Source organism: Budorcas taxicolor, chromosome 11, assembly GCF_023091745.1.
Source record: "Budorcas taxicolor isolate Tak-1 chromosome 11, Takin1.1, whole genome shotgun sequence".
NCBI lineage: Eukaryota > Metazoa > Chordata > Mammalia > Artiodactyla > Bovidae > Budorcas > Budorcas taxicolor.
Window position 1 is genome coordinate 71,317,632 of NC_068920.1, and position 21,529 is coordinate 71,339,160.

General features: G+C 54.8%; 1 protein-coding gene across 1 annotated transcript; it reads right to left on the reverse strand.

The window, feature by feature from the left end:
- Nucleotides 1-3,491: 3,491 nt before the first annotated feature.
- EMX1 (empty spiracles homeobox 1) lies at nt 3,492-20,286 on the reverse strand. The gene is made up of 3 exons (XM_052649492.1): nt 19,773-20,286; nt 13,728-13,912; nt 3,492-3,659 (listed from the first exon to the last, which is right to left on the reverse strand). The coding sequence occupies exons 1-3, from the start codon at nt 20,284-20,286 to the stop codon at nt 3,492-3,494; spliced, it is 867 nt and encodes a 288-aa protein (XP_052505452.1).
- Nucleotides 20,287-21,529: the final 1,243 nt, after the last annotated feature.

Consider the following 21,529-nt stretch of genomic DNA (forward strand, 5'->3'; position numbering starts at 1 on the left):
GACAAATGAGGGGGCCGACTGGGACCTGCAGCCACACGCCCACACACGCCCCCGTGGGCACAGTCACATGCAGCACGCCCACAGCCCCACCAGACACTCCCAGACACCCTCACACGCACTCACCCTCACACGCGCCCCAGACAGCAGATGGGGCGCTCGGGTAATTGGTTAAACCTGTTCCCGATGTCTGGCTCTGCACTGGCAGCGCCTGTCTGACAGGAAAGCTGGCTGGGCCCCGCACCGCTCAGCCTGCTGGCCTCCCTGCCCCTCCCCTGGGGGCTGCCCTGAACAGCGCCCCCAGAGAGGCCTGTGGACCCCGGCCCAGCTCCCTCCCAGGCAGAAGAACCCGGTTTATGAGTGAGGGTTCCATGAAGCCCCACAGGAAGAGATCCCAGCACCAGTAGGGAGGAGCCCAACCATGGTTGCAGAGACCCGAGAGGCACCAGGCCCGGAAAGTCCCATGGACAAGGGGACGTGCCAAGATCATGCCCTGGGCGGAAGGCACGCCGCATAGGCCACCAGACCTGAGGACAGCTCCCTGCGTCCCCTCCACCTCAGCCACATGCCCCTGGGGTTCTCAAGGTGCTGTCAGTAGCTCAGCCTGTGGAACTCCGTGGGCCCCGGGAGGCCAGCCCAACCGAGGGCTGCGACTGAGCCGACTTGCCCAGGGAAGGCCTGCTGAGCGGTCTTGTCCACCTGCAGGCCTCGTCCCGGTCCTCACCTCCGCAGGGCCCTGATCTCCGGGGGGAGGCGTGGTTGGGGGAGGGAAGGGAGCATCATTCCTCGCTGCTTCTCCCCTTCCCGCTGCATCTGTGTCTCTTCGAGAGAGACTTTGGTTTGTTCCCTGGAGAGGGCCCAAAAACTCCCAAATTAGCAAACCTGGCAAGCCCACAGCTCAGAAAATAGTTCATCCTGATTCCATGTTTTTCAGGCTCACAGAAGCCTTTATTAATGAAGTCACAACACCAATATTTACCGTCTGCGGGGCGAGGCACAACATGGGGCATGGATGGGAGTGCGCGGGGACTCCCGCCCCGCCCCCTGCAGGCCTGGCCCGGGAAGATGGGCAGGCTTCCTCGAGTCCTTTCCAGCCCTTTATGGGGATGACAGGGGTGCTCTGCTGTGATTTTCCTGCATCCCCTCCCCCACCAAGTGAGAGAGAAGGAGTTTACCCGTTCCTCCACCCCTGGTGGGGCAAGAAAAGAAAAAATGCCTCCTCTTCTTACCTTCACCCCATCTGCACATACATGCTCCCCAGAGGTTATCCTACCTGTCTGGGAGCGAAAGTTCACTGTGAGATTCAACTTGGACTTATCCAGGTTAGGACTTTCAGGCTGTGAGGGAAGCATTTTCCTGGTTGATGTTTGGGAGGGAGGCATTGGGATGGAATGCAGCCCTTAGGTTTCTGGCATTCACTGGACCCACGAGAGACACTGACAGGCCCCAGCAATAGGACCTTCTGTGCTTAGATCCCTTCATGTGCCTGAAGCAACGAAGCTTGGCCTTTGACATCTTTTCAATGACTTCAACATTGATCAATCCCCCAGGACATTCTAGGTAGGTACCAAGAATAGGCTAAGGAAAGACACAGCACAGGCAAAACCCCTCACTCACCAGGCGACAGGGATGACGTGGGTGAGACGGAAGCAGAGGACACCAGGAGTGAAACAGGAGAGGCCAGGGGTGGGAAAGAAGGGGGCAGAGTGGGGGCTGAGCACGGGGGCAATGTGCTCCTATTTGGGCTTCAGGAAGAGAGCCCTAGGCACAGCACAGCTCCTTTGAAGTGGGCCTCATCCTTGACATCCACACAAACCTCATTATGCCTCCCACTCCTCCCCTCCCCACCCAAACCCCTGGGATCCATCTACGCTGTTTCCCAAGGTAGAAGAAACCTTGGTTGTTGGCAAAGGTGGGAAGTCCTCGCGAACAGGTAGCGCAATGAGTCAGCTGTGAACAGGCTGCGCATGAGGTGCTGGGGGGCATGGGGTGCCGCAGGCAGCCCGCTCGTGGGTCTGCAGCTCAGCAGAGGTCAGCTGGTGGCATTGACCAGGAACCAAAGAGAAGTCCTGGAGGTGGGTGCGAAGGCCCAGGCAGAGGGCACAGCGAGGGAGGCAGGCGGGGCACGGACTGACCCTGGAGTAGACAGAGGGGACAGGACAGGGATAAGAGTGGGGAGGACTCAGAAAGGCAGGAAGAACCATAGAGGCACTGGAATGAAGGTGGGGAGGGGTGGGGGAGCCTAGGAGGGAATGGCCTAAGATAAAGAGCAGTGAAGCCAGATGGAGGCGTCGAGTTGGGCCACAAGGGGATGGCAGTAAGCATGGTTGGGGACAGTCTTCAATTCCCGCCCAGTGGGGAGGCCGAGGTGGGGAGCAGGGGTGTGGATCACGTGCCAGATGGAGCAGTAGAGGCAGGTCTGGCCACGGTAAGGGCCAGAGGCACGGGATACAGGTTACGAACACAGGTTTTCTTAGGATGAAGGAAACCGTGCTGCGTGACAAGCAGGAAAAAGTGAACAAATTGGAGGCAGATGAACTAGAGATCGGTGGGCCCTGCCTCGAGCTCTTTCCCAGGCTGGAAGGCCCTAAGGAGCCAGCTGTGAGCTCAGCCTGAAGCCCTGACTCTGAAGCTTTCATCCACCCAGAGGAGCTTTGCAGGGACAGGAGAGCATCCTGGTAGGGCAGGACTTGGGACAGAGGTGGTCAGCCTCTGGGAAGGGTGCCCCCTCTACCCAGCCCCATTTTCCCCTCCACTGGAGAAGTCACTAGAGCTCCATGCATGGAGAAATATGGATGCTCTCTCCTCCATGACCCACCTGGGCCTGATTCTCACCATTCATTAAGTTTGGGAAGACTCGAGCATAGCCTCCCTCAGAATATAGGGTGGTCCTTCCCTACGTCTAGCCTCAGTTTCTCCTGCTGTGGAGTTGGAGCTAGAGACCAGGGTCAAGCACCATCAAGAGAAGAGTCAGTGGATTGAGTCTCCAAGGCCCTGTCCGGATTCCCAGGCCCCGAACAAGCTTGCTCAGCCGGTTCCCCCTGTGGCTCTCAGAGCCAGAACCCACCAGGCTCACAGGCTCTGGGGTTGGAGCTGGATACCCATATCATTAAGAGAGAGACTTTTATTGTTCCCATAGGGAAGGGAGACACAAGGGGATCACTAAGAACTACAGCGGGTGCCTGCAAAATAAATTAAAACAGAAATGCGCCAAAACGAAAAGGAGATAAGAGAAATGGAGAATGGCTGGGAGGCTGCACTGCCCAGGTGGGCAGGCTCTCCAAGGAGAAGGTCGAGCAGTCCCGGGCCTCAGCCAGCCCATATCTTGTCCCTCTGTCGGTGGTGGCCCCAGGCGCCGAGCCCTCCGGGGCCGTGACCTGAGGCCTCCACGCAGCCCGGCCGAGGAGTGGCCAGAGTCCTGCTGGGCCCACCGGTGGGGGGGCCTGGCCAGCAGCGCGTGGCACTCTGCCCTGGTGGGGTCGTGGCTGCCCACCCTAGTCATTGGAGGTGACGTCGATGTCCTCCCCGTTGGCCTGCTTCGTGGCAATGCGCCACCGGTTGATGTGATGGGAGCCCTTCTTCTTCTGCTCCGACTCGGGCCCTTCCTCCTCCAGCTTCTGCCGCTTGTACTTTGTCCTCCGGTTCTGGAACCACACCTTCACCTGGGCCGGGGAGGGAGGGGCACAGGTGAGAAACACCCAGGAAGCCCCCAGCAGCCACTCAGCCTTCAGGCTGGGCTGGGAGCCGGATGGGGAAATCGAGACCAGGGCTGTCTCCGAAGGCCGGTGCCACCTGATGGGTCTGGAGGTCTTCCCTTCCAGATGCAAATGAGGGGGGCCAGGGCACAGTGGGCCTGAGGGGGGCTGTTTTGCTGTCCCCTCAACAGAGGGGCGGAGAAGGCAATGGCACCCCACTCCAGTACCCTTGCCTGGACAATCCCATGGATGGAGGAGCCTGGTGGGCTGCAGTCCATGGGGTCGCTAAGAGTCAGACACGACTGAGCGACTTCACTTTCACTTTTCACTTTGATGCATTGGAGAAGGAAATGGCAACCCACTCCAGTGTTCTTGCCTGGAGAATCCCAGGGATGGGGGAGCCTGGTGGGCTGCCGTCTGTGGGGTCGCACAGAGTCAGACAGGACTGAAGTGACTTAGCAGCAGCAGGAGCAACAGAGGGGAGGGAGGGGGCATGGAGCTGCCACGCATCCTGGTTCCTGTAGCCATCACTTGGGTCTGGATGGCTGGGGTGAACCCCACCCCCAGGGCAACCCTGTGCTCAGAGCAGCACGAAGACGCAGAGCAGACACAGCCACTTAACCCGGAGGTGCTGTCCCTGCCAAGGGCAGTGTCCAGGACAGCCAGAGCTCTCTGAGGCCCACAGACCCCACCGCTCGAGGCGCCAACATCTCATACCGTCCAGGTCAGGCTGTCTCACAAGAGGAGCCTGTCTTAGTAACCTCAGGTAGAATCCTCCATCCTGCCTCAGAGCTGGAGCTGGATGGGTGGGGAGTCCGGGATCCTTGGGTGCCAGCTCCTCAGGGTAGTCTGAAATCCACCAATGGAGGCCTCATCCTCCTGACACATCGGGGTGTCTGCATCCCCACCCGGTGCTCTGGACTTGCTGCCTCCACATCAGCAGCCCTTGGAGCCCATCCAGATGTGGGAACAGGTCACACAAGGAATAGCTGGGAGAAATACCAGGGGACAGAAGCGAGCTCCTTCTTAAACACAGAGAGCCCCCCAACTCGTGTCAGGCAGTGAGAGCCCTGACAAGGAGAGGGGTCGGAGGCCAACAACTCTCCTGCGTGATGCGGAGGCAGGGCGGGCCCATGATGCTAAGCCCATCCCCTCTAGGAAGCCTCCCAGACTCAGTCCCATCTCATCATCCTGCCTTCTCCTGCCTCCTCCAGCATTTGCTCAGTGCCCAGCCCACAACAGCCCTTAACAACCTCTCCTGCATGATCTGGGAGGATCGTCCTGGTCCTTCACTAGTTTTATAGTTTTAGTTCTTGAGGACTGTGGAGGAAACCTCACTTTGTCAACTCCTCCTGACTACACAGTCCTTTTCTTGGCCTTGCAGCACCAGGCCAGACCAGATCACCCTCAGAGTTGGCGGGAGGCACTGAGTGCTGATCATCTGCTGTGTTCCCTCCCCTCTCTGGACTTAAGTCCCTCATGCCTAAGAGAGATGCTTTCTGGGGCCCTTTACAGCTTTAGGACACGTTCTGGGCTTTTGTTCCACAGGATACCTGGGGAAGGCGGTGCCAAGGGGCAGGGTTATGAGGCATGGAGGGTTTCCTGAAAATAATAGCACATTTAAAAAGCAAATGGATGGGCTTCCCAGGTGGTGCAAGTGGTGAAGAATCTGCCTGCCAACGCAGGAGACATAAGAGACGCGGGTTCGATCCCTGGGTTGGGAAAATCCCCTGGAGAAGGGCATGGCAACCCACTCCAGTATTCTTGCCAGGAGAATCCATGGACAGAGGAGCCTGGAGCACTACAATTCATGGGGGTCATACAGAGTTGTACACGACTGAAGCAACTAAGCCCAGATGCAGACAATCGCAGTTGGAGTGACCCCTGGCCCCCATACAGGTGGTGAGCGGTAGGTCATGTGTGTGGAACAACGGTGAGCAGCTCGCTGCGGCAACAGCAGTGACTGTTAGGGGAGAACCTTGAATCCTGGGGTGGGGGCAGCTAAAGGCAATCCTCAGAGACACTACACGGATCTGTCCCTGCTCCCTGAGAATGGGTGAAAAGCATAGGCCTTGGCCGCAAAGCCAGGTGGTGGCAGACAAAGCTGGACTGGCACGCAGGCCCAGGGGGCAGCTTCATGCTCAGGGCGCCCCGCCTTCCCATTCTGCAGACATCGCCCCCCCGTTCCCTCCGTGGAGCCTGTCCCTCCCAGGGTTTCCATGGCACCGTCGGTCCTGCCTGTTGGTTTCCGAGCTCCAGGGTGGGTGTGAGGGCAGCCGGCACTCAGTGCTACACAGAACAGCCACATGGACGGGAAGAGATGACTGGCCTTGGTGGATGGAGTGAGGGGAGGCCTCCTTCCTTCAGTTCCCGGGCTGGATTCAAACCCATTGCCTGCATGTCCCAGCTCAGATAGATGGAGAAGATGGCAGATGCTCCAGGGGCAGGGCTTCTGGATTCCGTGCCCACCTTTCCTCAGGCACAGGGCTGGCTGGGCCCTGGGTGGTTCTCGGCAGAACCATTTGGCAGCCAGCCTGGCCCCTGCCCCCCACCCTGGAGCCCACTGTGACTGTGCCAGCCTGTAGGCGGGTGAGCTCGCCCAGCCTCCTGTGCAAGGCGTGTATGTGACTCAGGCCTGGATGCAGGGCTGGGGCGGTATTCCTGAGAGCCCCAGGGGCTGGCTGAGGGCTAAGCATGGCCAGCCTGGTGATGCACGATCTGGGGCGGCACCAGGGACACAGGGCCCTTTCTGTACCTTCTCCCTCCCCCATGCATTCCCAAGTCTCCTTCCAGAAAGGAGACTCATCTCTAGAGGGATTAGCCTAGCCTGCTACCATTGCCCAGCATCACTGGCCCAAAGAGTGAAAGCTTTAGTGGTGGAACTTAGGGCACAGAGTATGTTTTCACACCAGGGACAGCTTCCTGGCCAACCCAAACGAAAAGCAATTCTGAATATTTTCTCCATGAAAACTACTAGGGTCAAGGAGGCCGCTCTCTAGAAACGGGGACGAAAACTCTCTTCCCAGGCAGCCTGGCTATCTTCCGGAGAACAGCCTTGGGCTGAGTGTCCAGATGCTGTTTACAAAGACTGTAATAACAAGGGGATGCTCATGGCTTAGTAATATCAGTGAAAGCGGCAGGATGCACAGTTTGGGCACAGTGTGGTCACAACCATGGAAAACAAAGCCTATGCATGGGGAAAAAAAGACTAGAAGGAAATGTACCCAAAGTATGGGTGACTTGTCTTCTTTCCACTTTTCCGACTTTTCTTTAATGCTTACTTATAACAATTGGTAGTAATTTTTTATTTGGTAATAGAAAAGGAACTGGGCCCAAGTGTGGTAAGAGTTAAGAATGACACCCCATGAACTTTCCAGTCCAGCCAGGCAAGTCTGGGGTCATCCCAGAACTCCTTCCCTAGAGGGCAGAAAACCTAGAAAGGAGCCAGGTCACATAACGTGGCTACCAGCTCAGTGGCAGAGGCCGTGGGAGGCTGTACTTACTCTGCACTGCCTGCCCCCAACACTGGCAAGCTACTCACCTTTCCTTAAGCCCAAGGCACACTTGGCTTTCTGACCAGGGAAACCCTCTGGGTTTGGAGAGAGGTTCCTTGTGGCCTTCTAAGTCCCTACCACACTCAATGTCTCAGTTTTTTTGATAAGCAAGATCCTTCCAAGAGTCTCCACTTTTGTCCAAGTTACACCACCGGGAACTCTCTTACTTGGCCTCTGAAGCTCTGTTCCCTTGTCCCTGGATGTGGCCCACTGCCTGTCTGTACTTCCTTAGTGCTTTTCTCTGTCTCAGTGACAGTGACTCCAGCAACGTGTTAATTTATTTGCTCAAACCTCTGTCTCCTCATCAGACAGCATGGGAACCTAGAGAACAAAAGTGGTGTGTTAGCTGGCTTTGGAGGCCCAGTGGGCATGTTCCAGGTATGTTCAGCTGGCAGGGCAGAGGTGAAGTGACTGAGCCCTGTGCTCTAGGAAAGAGGCACTTGTGCCAACCTGGCAAACAGGAGAAAATCAGTGGTAGAGGGATTGGACTCTTAACTGGAACAGGGGTTTGGAAATTGCTGACTGCTAGAGAGATGGGATCCTTTCTTGGCTTACTTCAGTGGCCACTTCTATAAGAGGGTCAGTTCCTAATTCTTTCAGCTGTGGACTGGATTAACCACTTCTAGGAGGAAGGTGGAGAGGGAGATCCATTGTTGAGGGGACAAGGGTCAGCTTGAATTAGGCTGACTGATTGATTCAGGTGAAACGGGTGAGGATGAATGAAGGTATCAAAGCATTAGTGGATTGATCACTGTATACACCGATGAATGAAGATGTGCGTGAGTGAATGGACAGATGAACTTACAAACGAGCAAACTATAGCTCCAGCCAATGTTTCAGACTACCTTTGAATGAACCAGGTCTGGATCCCTTCTTTTCCACCACTCCCCAGTCTTAGCCCATCCTATCTGGGCTCCTGCACACTTTCAGGTGAATACTTGTCCTCTCCTCAAAGAGTTCAAAAACCTCTATCAAGGGCACTTGAGTCTTGTAACTCTGATACAAGAAGTTTCTCCTTATGTCCTACTATTATCTGTTCTGTTTTAATTTAAGCCTGTGTCCTTCTATTCTGTCACCCTCAGACGCCGAGACACACCACTCTTTCTAGTCTGCCGTCCTCAGACGAGACGGATGCTTGGAGGCATTAATCAAGCCACTCCTCAGCTCGCCTCCCTGCCCTCTCCACTGGGGACCTGCTTCCTAACATTTGCCCCCCCGAACTGCTCCCACACTCAAGGTCAAGCCCAGTGCCATGCTAAGCTCACCCCTCACTCCCCCAAACTGAGGTTGCCTCTGGCTCCTCATCAACCAGAGTCCTAACTCTTCCTAAGCTTTCTGGCTTCCTCCTCTCTCAGTCCACCCTGGATGTCTTCACTCTCAGGGAGACATCACAAGATTCGCCTGTCTTCTCAGGACCACACCCTCAGAGAACCACTCCAGCCTCCCTTACCTCTCCTGTCCTCTCCTGCCTCCCACTGGACTCCTGGACCTTCAGAGGTGCAGTAGTTCTTGGAGAAGAGCCAAGACTTAGGGAAGGGATGAATCCATCTCAGAATACACAGTGAGCCAGTAACCTTTCACAAAAATTCAAGTTCCTTGGATATCTCCCTTTTATCCATCCCCCAAAGGGAGATATTCCAGGCAGGAAGTCTTCTTACCATGCCCCTCTGGGGAAAACCCATAGGCAGGTGACCACACACTTCTGCCTCCTAAGATCGCCCCCACCCATGCTCTTGGGCCCTAAGAAGGCAGCCACACTTGATAGCTCCCGCACCATCTTAATCCCAAACCCTCCCCCTTTCTTCCCACCAGTCTAGACGGCCCTCCTTGTCTCCGTGGCTGTGGTCTTCCAGGAGCCTTCCGCCCATGTAACTCTCCCCTGACCTCCTCAGTCCACAGCTGTGGCTTCAGTGGGACTCCAGTCACTCACCTCTTGCATGCCTCACCACTGTCTGAGGAATCTCCAAGGCCAAGAGACCACATTTCTGCATCCCTTCCCCTCACAATTCAGCTAAACTCAGCCAGGGTAGGTCAAGAAACACCTCCTGAACTGTCTGGAGTTGGAGGAACAGCTAGAAATACTGACCAATCCATCAGCTGGAGCAACCAAATGCTTTCTCTCCCTCCCCCTAAAACTAATGTGCCCCTCCGCCCACATGCACAGAAGCTCACAGAGGTGCTCCGTGCCAGGTTGTACCTGTGACAGCATCTGACTTTTGGGCACTGATCACACTCAACCCACATGTCCTCCACATTACGGGCACACATATGTTCATGCATGTGTGCTAAGTTGCTTCAGTCGTGTCCAACTCTTTGCAACCCTATGGACTGTGGTGCTCCAGGCTCCTCTGTCCATGGAATTCTCTAGGCAAGAATACTGGAGTGGAGAAACGAACTAAGCAGAGCTCTCCAAGCAGGCAAATGGGATTGCAGTATTTGCCTCCCTGCTAACTGACTGTGTGACCTTGGGCCAGTTACTTCATGCCATGCCCTCCTCCAGGGGATCTTCCCGACTCAGGGATCAAACCCATGTTTCCTGCATTGAAGGTGGATTCGTTACTGCTGAGCCACCAGAGAAGCCTCACATATATGTTACATATGCTCATTACACACACACACACAAGCTCACTCAAACTCGAGGGTCTGATCTAACCCAGGCCCGAGTCTGCCCTACCCACCACCAGGATTGAATCTTAAATGGCCTTCACCCTGGTCAGACTGCTGGGCTGCGCTACAGCAAAGAGGAGCAAAGAGCTAGAAGGAAGAACTAGCCCTTGCCCAGGGCCCCTCCCTCCTCCTCCTGGATTAACCCACGCCATTAACTCCACTCCCAACCAATTTAAAGCCCTATCCCAACTAAAAAGCTTGGGTTGCCTACCCACAGCATCCCATGCTAGAGCTTTGGGCATACAGATATCCCTGAACTCTGAACTAAGACCCACACACCGATCTGCTTAACCCTCCCTGAAGTTTTATCCATGAATTGGTCAATAAAACTCCATCACCTATGACTGATCAACAATCAGCTATGGAAGTGCAAGGGAATCATAGAAGCAGAAGGACGGAAAGAGAGCAGTGATGGCAAAGAGTGAGGGGAATGACTGATAAAATTAGCATATGGATAAGTATACAGTTAAGAGAAAACTGCCCACTCATTCAGTACATGTTTATGGAACATCTACTCCTTGCTGGTCACTGAACTGGGCCCTGGGACACAGCAAGAAGAAGGAAGGCTTGCCCTCTGTCTCCCAGAGTTGAGATGCTCAGGCCTATAGTTCATTAGGATCACCCAGAGAGCTACTTTATAAACTTTCCTGGGTCTCACCCTGGAACTCCTAAGAGAACCTCCTGAGCAGGCTCTAGGAATCCATATTTTCAGATTTCTTTGAGAGATGGACGCAACCAGTGTATAGTCTGACACTTGGCATGGCGGGTTATTAAACGATAGCAAAATCCTATATCTATTGTGATATGCAGGAGATATGCTGTGAGTCCTGAGAACCTGGAGGAGAGATTATACAGAAATACAGAGAAATAGAATATAGATAAGCCAGAGGCTCAGGGATGGAAAGAACCCTGGAGTTCATTTTATTCAACCTTACAGATCAGGAACTGAGGCCCAGAAAAAAAGACAAAGCAAGAGTTAATGAGATGATAACCATTATAGACATATGCATATACTGTCAGCTGCTAAAGATCTTTAGAGATGGAAGTTTGACATGGATGGTAGATATATAGAAGGTAAAACAGAGTAGATGATAAAGAGATAATCAACAGTTGGGTAAATAGGAATTATTGTTCAGAGATAGAATTAATAATAACAGATAGATAATTAATAACAGATAGAATTAATAATAAATAGGAAATATAAATTAACCAGCTTTGTGGAGGTAATTTAATGAGAGTAGACAGAAGTACATGGCTAGATATAAAATAGCTATCTGTGAGGGACAGAATAGAGAGTTCTGAGAGACAAATATAGATATTGACAGTAGAAATAGATGGCAGGGGGCTGATGGGAATGATTGAAGCTTGACAAATAGCTGATAGCTAGATTTGACAGGTAAGCTTGCCTGGCAAATACAGCGAGATGGATGGATAATTAGTTAATTATATAGCCTAGGTCCAAATGATAGTTACAGAAGAGACAGAAAGCAGCTCTGCTGATGAAAAAGACTGAATTAAGAATCAGTAATTCCAGGTGTAGACCTTATTACAACAATAACTTGACATATTACTTTCAACAAAGGGGAGAGAAGTACTGGGGGTGATAATTAATATTATTTGAGTTCAAGTTAGGTATCTTTGATCCTTAAACCTATTTTCTGGATGATGATACCAGAATTCAGATAAGTTGAGTAACTGGCCCAAGGTCACACAGTTAGTAGGGAGGCAAATGCTGAAATCCCATTTGCATGTGCTTGGGGAGCTCTGCCTAGTTCATTTCTCCATCTTAAAGGCCTCACCTGGAAGGACAGGACTCCACAAGGAGGTTTCTCAGGCTCAAACGTCCCACAGTTCTATTATTTTGTTTGTTTCATATGCTTATACCAGCTCATTTATAGATGCAACAAGATTAGCCATGAGTTTTGATAGTTAACAAAGCTGGATCCATTTTATTTTCTAGCTGGTTTTCTTTTAAACATATGTTTAAGCACCTTCTAATAAAAATGAGAGGAAACAATCATTAGGTTTACTAACTGGCATTGTTAGGCCCAAATAGTGACAGGCAGATAAGTTCAGTTGAAAGAAGGTCAATTAAAAATGCTCTCACTGAACTAAAAATATGGAAGTTTAAAAAAATGACATTATTTCAACAAGTGTTAATCTGTGGTTGGTGGGCATAAATGGTTTTGTTTTCTTACACTTCTGCAATTAAATTTAATAACTAATACTTTTTAAATGAAGGTAACTATAAATACCATTCTTAAATGACACCTTGTTTTAAACAAAAATTTTAAAACGTTTGCGAAGAGGGAAAAGTGGGTGTTATTTTATTATTCTTTTAAAATACCTTAAAAAAAAAGTTTTTAAAATTTAACTCTGGGTTTTGTGTGTGTGTGTGTGTGTGAGCTTGATCTCTGCAGTTAGAACAGACCGGCTAGCAAATCTGAAAAAGCCCGGGTCGTGCCGCAGAGACGGGAGCAATGCATTGATGAAACAGGGCATCAGACAGGTGGGACAGAGATACCAACATGCGTCGTGAGCGGGAAGAGTGAGGTCGGGGCTGGGGACGAAGTTGAGTTTGGACTCCCACATGAAGCCTTCTATCTAGCCTCACTGCTACCCAGGAGAGCCCAGGCTGCACACACACCCCACCCCCGCCCCCAGCCCGGCACCATCTCTCTGTCGGGACTCGGGTGGAGGATGGTGGTGTGAGAGGCGAGCAGAAAAAGCAGCGGAAGATGAGATGCCGGCGGCGGGCGAGAGCGGCTGGGCCGCCAGCCGACCTCTCTCTTTGCGAATCTGGAAGCTGTCGGGGACGCTAAGGAGTTAAGGTCTCCCAAGGCCTACCCAGTTACAGAAATCCTCCTCCAGGGCAGCAACCAGCCACCCCAGCGCGCTGGACTCCGGGCGGACCGAGAGCTTAGCGGTGCTTCCAGACATTTATTTATGCCAAAGTCTTTACTTACAATAAGGCCAAATCTGCCTTCCTATACTTCCCTTCTAGTTCCTTAATTTTTTAAAATCAATTACAAAAACACTACGTGGTGATTGTAATTTCATCCAGTTCAAACCCCTTCAATGCCATCGCAGTTTATTCCCTCCCCAATTCAACAGCTCTTCAAATGATGAAAACAGGCCCTGGATACCAGAATCTACTTTCCCACCGTTTCCAGGTCTCGCCGACGCCCGCACACACACACGGCCGTTTCAGCGCGGTGCCAGCCCGCCTGCGCAGAGACCAGGGCCGGCCTCGGACCCCGGGCAAGGGCGCGCACTGCCGGCTAACCTTCTGCTCTTCATAGCCCGGGGACCCGTGGTCTTTCTCCCCACCGCGAGGCCTTCGCCCCCGTCGCCCCTGCACGGCAGCGGAGCGAGTACGGGACAGGCCTGGGCACCTCACACACCTCCGAGCGCCCCCAGAACAGTGGCGGGAGAAGGGCTGCAGTCACCGCAGGGCTGAGACGACACCAGAGGGCCCGGGCGGGCGCGGAGTGACCGCGCGTGGGTGTTCCGCGCTCGGCCGGCTCCCGAGGGCGCCCGCCGCCTCCTGACAGCTGGCACCTCCCGTGGGCTGTGTGAGCTGGGTCGGAATAAGGTTTGATCCCAGCCTCCGGGTAGGTCCTTAGTACTTAATAAAAGTCCTGTGGCCCCTTCGAGGCTGTACGCAGTTGGAGGGAAGACAGTCGTGGCGGGGGCGCCGCAGGGGTGGCGGGAGGAGCCGGGGCAGGCTAGGGGGCGAGGCTAGGGTGCCTCTCCGGCACCCGCCCGGCCCACCTCCACCTGGCCCCCGGGCGCAGCGCGGACCATTCATTACCTGCGTCTCGGAGAGGCTGAGGCTGCCGGCCAGCTGCTTCCGCTCGGCGCCCACCACGTAGTGGTTCTTCTCGAAGGCACGCTCCAGTCGCAGCAGCTGCGAGGGCGAGAAGGCCGTGCGGATCCGCTTGGGCTTGCGCGCGAAGGGGCCGTGCAGAAGCAGCCCGTCCTGGGGCACGTCGCTCGCTGTGGCCGCGTCGCCGACGGCAGATACAGACAGAGAGAAGCGCACCGTGAGCTGCGGCCCGGCCGCCCGCGAAGCCGGCCAAGCTCGGCCCTCGCGCCTCGCGCGCACACGCCCAGGAGCGCTCCGCTGCACTCTCCAACCCTTGACACACACACACCCACGTCTCGGCTTTCCCTTTTGCCGCCCCTTCTTTAAGTCCACACCTCTCCCCATACCTCCTCCTGGCGGAGAGCTATCGGGTCAGGGGACGCCCGGAATCAGCGCTGCGGATCACTGTTGGGCCAAGAGGCGGGCCGGGGTCTGTAGAGGCGCCCACCCGCCCGAGTCTACAGTGCCTGAGCAGCCTAAGAGGCCAAGGGAAGCTCTCTTTGTCTGGTATGCCCCGTCGTGTCTCCCTCAAAGTGGACCAGGGGTAGAGACAGGGCTGGGTGTCAGGAAAGTTGCAAGGGGCACAACCTGGCTGTCAGATGTCCCCGTACCAAACGCAGATTCAAGAACTGAGGGTATCTTAGGAACTCTCCCTTCACACCTGCTTAAACCAGCCTTGCAACTAAATGCTCAGGCCACTAGCCCATAGAAAATTCCTGCCAACAAGTGGAGGCTCCGCAAGTGGTAAAAACAGGCCAGGGGCCAGGTCAAAATCCAGACAGCATCTGGAGGTCTCCAGTTAGGTTACTTCTTCCAAATATCCCACCTCTCTCCCCCCAGGTCTTCAGATAAAATCCTCTTCCTGCAGACTTACTGCTCTCTGGTGGAAAAAGACCTTGCTTCATCCCTGAATAATCTCCTGCTGAAGAGACATGTGTATAAATAACTAGATGTCATCTCTCTCTCTAATAGATATAGATATATTGGTTTCTGCATGGCGTGTGTAATATATACTCCAGCCTCCCTCTGTCTTTTTCTCCTATCTACCACACAGGATTTTCAAACAGTGTAACAGTCCCTGGGGAAATGTTGGCCATCATGGGGACTCAGCTGCTCCATGCAGGAGGAGGGGCTGACATTGGGCTGAATAGGGCTGAGGTAGTAGGGTCAGGAACTACAAAAGCTAGAACAAGCTTCCATCCACAGCCCCAGTCTCAAGGAATCCCCCCACTAGGCCCTCACACAACCTCTGGCTTGGTTGCACATGCCAACAAGACTGGAAACAGGCCCTGACACCATCCATGGATTCCCATGCAGTGGCACATACTAACTAGTACCCTAACCCACCAAGAATGCAGAGCACTGCATGAAATGTTTTGACAGTTAGTGGTTGAGATTGACTGATCCAATTAATTTCTTCAGAAATGGCCACTGGTTTGACTCAGTTTGATTTGTTGTTTTGTTCTTAAGACAATTTTTTGGATAATTCAGTTGAGCTCTCCCATCTCTGGAAATATCTCTGTAAGTGAGGCAAGAGCACATAATTGAGATGCTGTTGCTACAACTCTCCAGGTAACTGTTCATGTCCCTCTGCTGGTGGAAACTGCCTGACCTGATTTTCTCCAAGTCTGTGGGCTTTGGACATCTACATAGGAAAACCTGATTGCTGGGGTTTTCTGGGGAACAGCGTTGCCTAGGAATGAGTGGCCAGTGCCTGGGTGGGTGGGGGGAGACAGAGTCCCCTGAGAGGGAGAAGCTACTAACTTCCAGTTGCCGTTGCCGTATCCATTGCAAGTGACTGGATCTGTGCTGCTACAAAAGTGAGTGGGATCACATCACAGGAAGATGGAGGGCCAGGGATACCCTGCCCACTGGGTTCTTCAAGGTGGGGGCAGAGTCTCAGGCCTGACAGAAGGAAAAGTTTAGCTTGTGGTGATGGAGGGGACAGATGATCAGGGGAGGTGGTCTGGCAGAGAGGGATAGGAGGGAGAGAATGGAGGAGAAGGATCCAGCTGCAGAAAAGGATTACAGCCTCAAGTGGGAGCCAGTGTGACGAGGCCAGAGAAAGGTGGCAGAGGTGGGTGGGAAGCAAACACTCCTTGTTGATGTTAAAATAAATTGCTTCAAAAAACAATAGCATTCCGAGCTCAAGTCAAATACCAACAGTGGTTTTCTCTGGACAAATGAGCTGGAGAGGGAGAGAAAGCCTAGCACACGCCTGTGATCACAGGCTTTGGCCTCAGCAACATGATGGGGCCCAGGCTGGTCAGAAATGAAGTGGCAGTGTGGAGACACCCTTGATTTGTGAGTGAATGGGATGCAGAAGTGTGAAGGGTAGTGTGGGGTTGAGAAAGCAGGACTGCAGCCTGCCTCAGTGTGTGACTTGATGGGTGTTTTATAATTCCATGCTGTGTGTTGGTCACTTGTGTGGTAGAGTTCTCTGTGCTTGTCTTTATAAACCCAAGGTGGAGGATGGAAACAGCAAGCTTCTCTGTCCTGACATACATAGGACCATTTGGCTCAAGTCTGGCTATTTTAGGGGAAAGATAGACTGCTTGGGGTCTTCTTCAGCTGAGGAGAGAATAGCCATTGTAAGCTCATTGTAATCCCCCAAAGGGGCAGATAGCATGTGTCCTGTAATGTGTGTGTGCATGTGCAGAAACACAGAAGTCCTGACCCGACCAAGAAGGAGCAGAGACCAGGAAAAACTACTCAAGAGGCTGATTACTGATGAAAGATATGATTTCAAAAGAAGCAAGGACTTTTTCCTGTAAGGAAGAGTATGTTTAGTACAAAATTAACCATCCTGAGAAATTGATCCATAGTTTCATGTTTCTATAAGAACCAGGATGATGCCTAGGAGCCTGGGCCACTCTGACTCTGATCTATGGAGAAGGGACCTCAACCGTCCCTACCATGGCTTCAGTTTGCCTTAATTGGACCACAAGAGCAGAACAAGCTCTCAGACTGGGGTTGCAGTGTGGCCTGTTTAGAGACAGTCTGTGAGAGTAGGCTGTCAGTTTTAGTCAAGGACAGGCGGGAAAGTGGAAAAGGGCTGGCTGAGTCTTCTCTGTAGCTAGTAACTGAACCCCACTCTGCCCCGATTTCCTCCAGTCTCTCTCTTTAAGGCAATGGCTGGGAACTAGCAATCGACGTTCCCAGGACTGAGGCGGCAGGAACTGAGAACTCGGGATTCGAAGGCCTGGGGCCCAAGCTGCAGTGCCTCCTGGAGATGCTATGGCAAGCTGGGGGCTCTGGGCCGGATGGCGAGGCGGAGGGGCCTGGGGCTACGAGAAGGAGAAGCCGCCCGTGAACGGAGATAACCTATTCCCCGCTCCTCCTGCCGGAACAAAGGCTCCCTTTGAAGCACCGGCCCATTACCACCACCAGTCCCGAGGGCCTAATCTCCCACGGCCCCCTCCCGACGCAGCTTCCCAGCCTGGAAAGTTCCTGCTGACCGAGGGAAATAGCACCGAAGTGCGGCTAACTCGCTGTCTTCTCCAGCCCCTCCTCCTCAGGCCTCGAAAGCCGCCTCCGGCTTCGGGGTCCCCCCGCCTGGTCCCGACCATTCCGCGCTGACTTTTCTTCTCCCAGCGCCTTGCTCAGCGGAGAAGCCCTACCCTGCGCGCCGGGACCGCACTGTTGGAGAGCGCTGCGCACAGAACGCAGACGTTTTCCTTTTCGTTCGTGTAGGGTTTTGCTTCTTGCATTAAAACGGGGCTGAAATGAGCATCGCAGAGACCCGGTTCTCTAGAAAACGCGGCGCCGGAGGGCCTGAAATGACTCGGCTCATATCCCCGAGGGCCCCCAAGACGCAAGGACGCCGGGGCCTCAAGGTGTCTGCCCCGACGCTGACCAGCCCTGAAGCCAAAACCTCTCAGAATTAAAAAAAAAAAGGTCATTCCGTGCCCAACGGATTCTCGTGTTCAAAAATGAGACCACATTTGGCTCCATCTCCGCGTCCAGACACAGTTCTTGGGAGAAAAATGCAACCGTTTTTGCAACTAGACAACGTGCCCGCCGAGGCTGAAGGCTCAGGGAGCGGCGGCAATTTCCGAGAGGATTTTGCCGAGGATTTATTCAGCCTCGCCTAACTGGGGATGCTCAGAGCCGGAGCTGGATCTCTTACAAGGCGTTCCCGACCCTTGGTGCCCCGGCCCTCGAACCCTAAAAGCCGGTGTCGGCGAGGTCAATGGCGGGAAAGGAAGCGCGGAGGGCATGGGGCGCCGGGTCTAAAGCTGAGGGCGTCGCCGGGGACGCCATCTCCGGGTGAGCGGAGACTACAGGGGTCAGGACCGGTTCTGCCCTCTTCTTCGAGCGCCTGTTCCTCCGCTGGTCTGCTAACCGCCGGTCCTTCCGCCGCCCCAGCCCGAGGGTTTACACACAGCCGCGACTTTCAAATTGGCCTGCAGTCGCCAAGTTTAGAGACCGGTGACCCAGCCCATGGAGGACCGAGGTGGTTTGCTCAATTTAAAATAATACTTAATTTTATCAGTAAACATTGATTTTAATTGACAGACTTCTTTCCCATAGCGGCTGACACCATAGGCATTTTTTGTTGTTGTTGTTTCAGATGATTTGGGCAAATCTTTGAAATCCCCAGAGCAGACAAGTCTTCCCACAAAAATTCTTGCTCAAACAATTACATTACCTTATTTTGTGGGATCTGCTAGGTCAGTATCTATGAGCCAGATACGACTCGGAAAATTGTCTGATAAATTGGGGTGGGGAAAGCGGCTTTCCATGATACAGTTAAGCATCATCCATAGCGAAAGCTTCATGAGGTCATTTTCTTCTATTATCTAGATAATTGTACCAAATACCCAATTTATTTTGACTGTGTAGATCCAGTTTACCACCAGATCAGCCAAAGCTCTAATCACGTCCTTTTCATTTGTTTTGCTAAGAGTCAGTTTACCTAGCTCTGAGTCAGGAAACCTAAGGCTGATGTCTGGTCTACACAAACAAAATAGAACTGAAGACTAAACCAATTACTGCACAAATTAAGGCCACTCCAAAAAAAGTGAGGGGGGGTGCGCAAGAAGAAAGAAAAGAAAAGAAAAAAACCAATAAATTAAAAGAAAACGAACTCCAAACTAATGGAACTCTTTGCTTAGAGAAAGACCACTGAAACCTCTGTGTGTGTGTGTGTGTGTGTGTGTGTGTGTGTGTGTGTGTAAAAGAGAGAGAGAGAAGTGGGGGATCTTCCTTACCAATCCCATTGCCCAGTGCAGACTAGGGGGCTCAGACTGCCTACGACCTTAAAAGCCCTCTGCCCCCGCCCCCTGCCTGGGAGGACTTCAGTCGGTACCCTAGCAGCCTGTCGGTTCTCGGAGTCCGCGAGCGTCGCGGGAAGCCGGTTTGCTTTGGCAAACCTTCCCACCCTGGGTCCGAGAGGCACGTGTGACTTGGAGAAGTCGGGCCGAGGTTGCTGAGAAACATCCCCAAACAGAGGAGCACTGAACACTGAACATTAACTCTCCAGTTTTCCCTCCCCTCTGCCCCTTCTTCCCACAGAATCGGGACAAGCAGGTGGACTTTCCCCTGTCTCCTTGCGCCAGCGAAGGCGGATCCCTGGGAGTTGGTTGTGGAAGTGCGAACGTCGTACGGTCCCAGGTCCAGCTGGGTCGGAGGGAGGGCGGCCGACGCTCAGTTCGCTGGGATGGGGCTGGCTCAGCCTGGAGACATTAAGGCAGGCCGCAGGGAGGACCAGGAAAGGCTCCAAGGATGCGCCCGGGCTTGGTGTCCGGACCGGCATCATTCCTGGAAAAGCCTGGAGGTCCCAACCTGGTTCTCTGAGGGGGAACCCAAGGAGGCAGAAGAGCGAATGGATCTGGCGCGGCTTTTCCCTGCTTAGGAATCGGCCTCTGTGGACCTGCAACCTTTTTTGACACAACTTCTGAATGGCCCCGGACTCCCCCGAGCCTTCCGCGCGCCGCCGCAGCGCGGGGGCCGGCTGGCCGCCGAAGCGGACACAACGTGGGCACTCACCCTGAAAACGGTGGCCGAAGAAGCGGTTCCGCAGCACCCAGGGATAGAAGTGCAGAGGGTCCCGGTGCTGGGCGCCGAAGAAGGAGTGCGGGGGCTGCAGCGGGGAGGCGCCCAGCTGGTGCGCCGGGTGCACGGTCAGCGCGTGGTGGTTCATGGCCTCGGGGAATACGAGCTCGGGACCGCCGTAGAGCGAGCGGCCGGCGCCCGCGGCGGCGGGGAAGCCGCTCACGAAGGCCGCTTCGGCTGTGCTGGGGTGAGGATAATTGAGCGCCGTGGGCCGGAGCGGCTCCTCCGAGGCGGCCGCCGCCAGGGGATGGGAGCCTGCGCCCCCGCCGCCAGTGCCCCCTCCAGTGCCGCCGTCCTTGGCCACCAAAGACTCGATGGTAAAGCCGCGCTTGGCTGTGGGCTGGAACATGGTCGCGGCCGCCAGAGCCGAGCGAGGCACCCGGGCTCTGGGGAGCGCTCCGCGTCCTGGCGCCGCCGCCGTGCGGGGTGTGCACCCAGCCAGGCACATGCACACACACCAGCACCCTTCACCTCCCCCGCCCGCCCGCCCGCGCGCTCAGCCCCTGCCCACAAGCCAGGCGCGGAGCGGCGAGGGCCGTGCGAGCCGGCGAACGCGGAGTCGGGCCACGGCGCGAGGCTAGGCGCGCCGGCCTCTGCGGCCAAGCGGGCAGCTCCCGGCGCCGGCACCGGCGCGGGCTCCGAACGAAGCTGCGAGCTGCCTCGACCGCCTGGGGACTGAGCCCGGCCCCTTCCCTTCCGAGTCCAGCCGGGACCGACCCCCGCCCCCGGTCCTCCCAGCAGTGTCCTGCCCGGCCTCGGCCGCCGCGCTGCTAGGCGAGAGTTAGCGGGCACCTGCCCCGCGCTCGCCCATTGGCCGCCGCTCACCTGCCCCAAGGTGGGGGGCGGGGCGGGGCGGGGCGAGGGACCGCGGGAAGGGAAAGGAGCCAGCGGTCGGAGGCAAAAGCCGGACTGGAGCTCGTGCGGGGCGGGCTAGGCCTCCTCCTGCTCTCGCGTCTTCTCGCAGCTCTGCCCTTTAGCTGAGTCTGGCGGCAGCCGCAAGCGTCTCCACCCAGGCGGGAGCAGAAGGAGGTGTGTGAGGGGTCTGGAGCTTGGGAGAGTCTCCAGCCCCGCTCCCCAGTGTGTAAATCAGTTGAACCCTCTCCAGTTCGTCCCGGGATGTCGTTTCAGTTCCCAGATAACTTGAATTCGAGTGCAGTGTGGGTGTTTGGGGTTCGACGAATAGATTGTTCTGAGAACTTGCTCCTCTGGCCGCTAAGACCCTCGGGATCTCCCATCGTCCGTCTCCTGGGACGCAGTCTGAAGCCGCGGGCTTGTTCCTGAGGTTTCTCGTTTTCTGAGTGGTAAAGGGGACAGCTTCGGAAAGCGGACGCGCAGTTATTTTCAGAAGAGGCCAGGCCAGGGAAAGCGCTGGAGGAGCTGGCGGAGTGGTCACCCAGACGTCTCAAGCTGCAGTTCTCCGCGCTTGGAAGCAGGTCCTTGGCCCAGCTACGGGCATCGCGACCGGCCCGCAGGGCCATCTGCTTTCCTCCTCTTCTCTGATTGCGGAGCTCAGGTGCAGGCGGTCCAGGACAGGCCGGGGCCTTGAAGACACTGTCTTACGTTGGAGGTGGCCGAACAGTCCACAACCAACGCCTAAGACCCTCCAAGAAGACACATAGACCATCCCGGGAACGTAGCGGCCACTTGGCCTCCTCCGACCCTCACCACTCGCGAACGCGGAGCAGCGGACT

Excerpts from the sequence above, each read along its gene's own strand:
- EMX1 (XM_052649492.1), bottom strand. The coding sequence starts at position 20,286 with ATGTGCCTGGCTGGGTGCACACCCCGCACGGCGGCGGCGCCAGGACGC. Across the intron at positions 13,913-19,772 it reads CTTCGGCCACCGTTTTCAGG|CGAGCGACGTGCCCCAGGAC; the intron begins GTGAGTGCCCAC and ends ACGCGGCCACAG. Across the intron at positions 3,660-13,727 it reads TCAGCCTCTCCGAGACGCAG|GTGAAGGTGTGGTTCCAGAA; the intron begins GTAATGAATGGT and ends TCCCCGGCCCAG.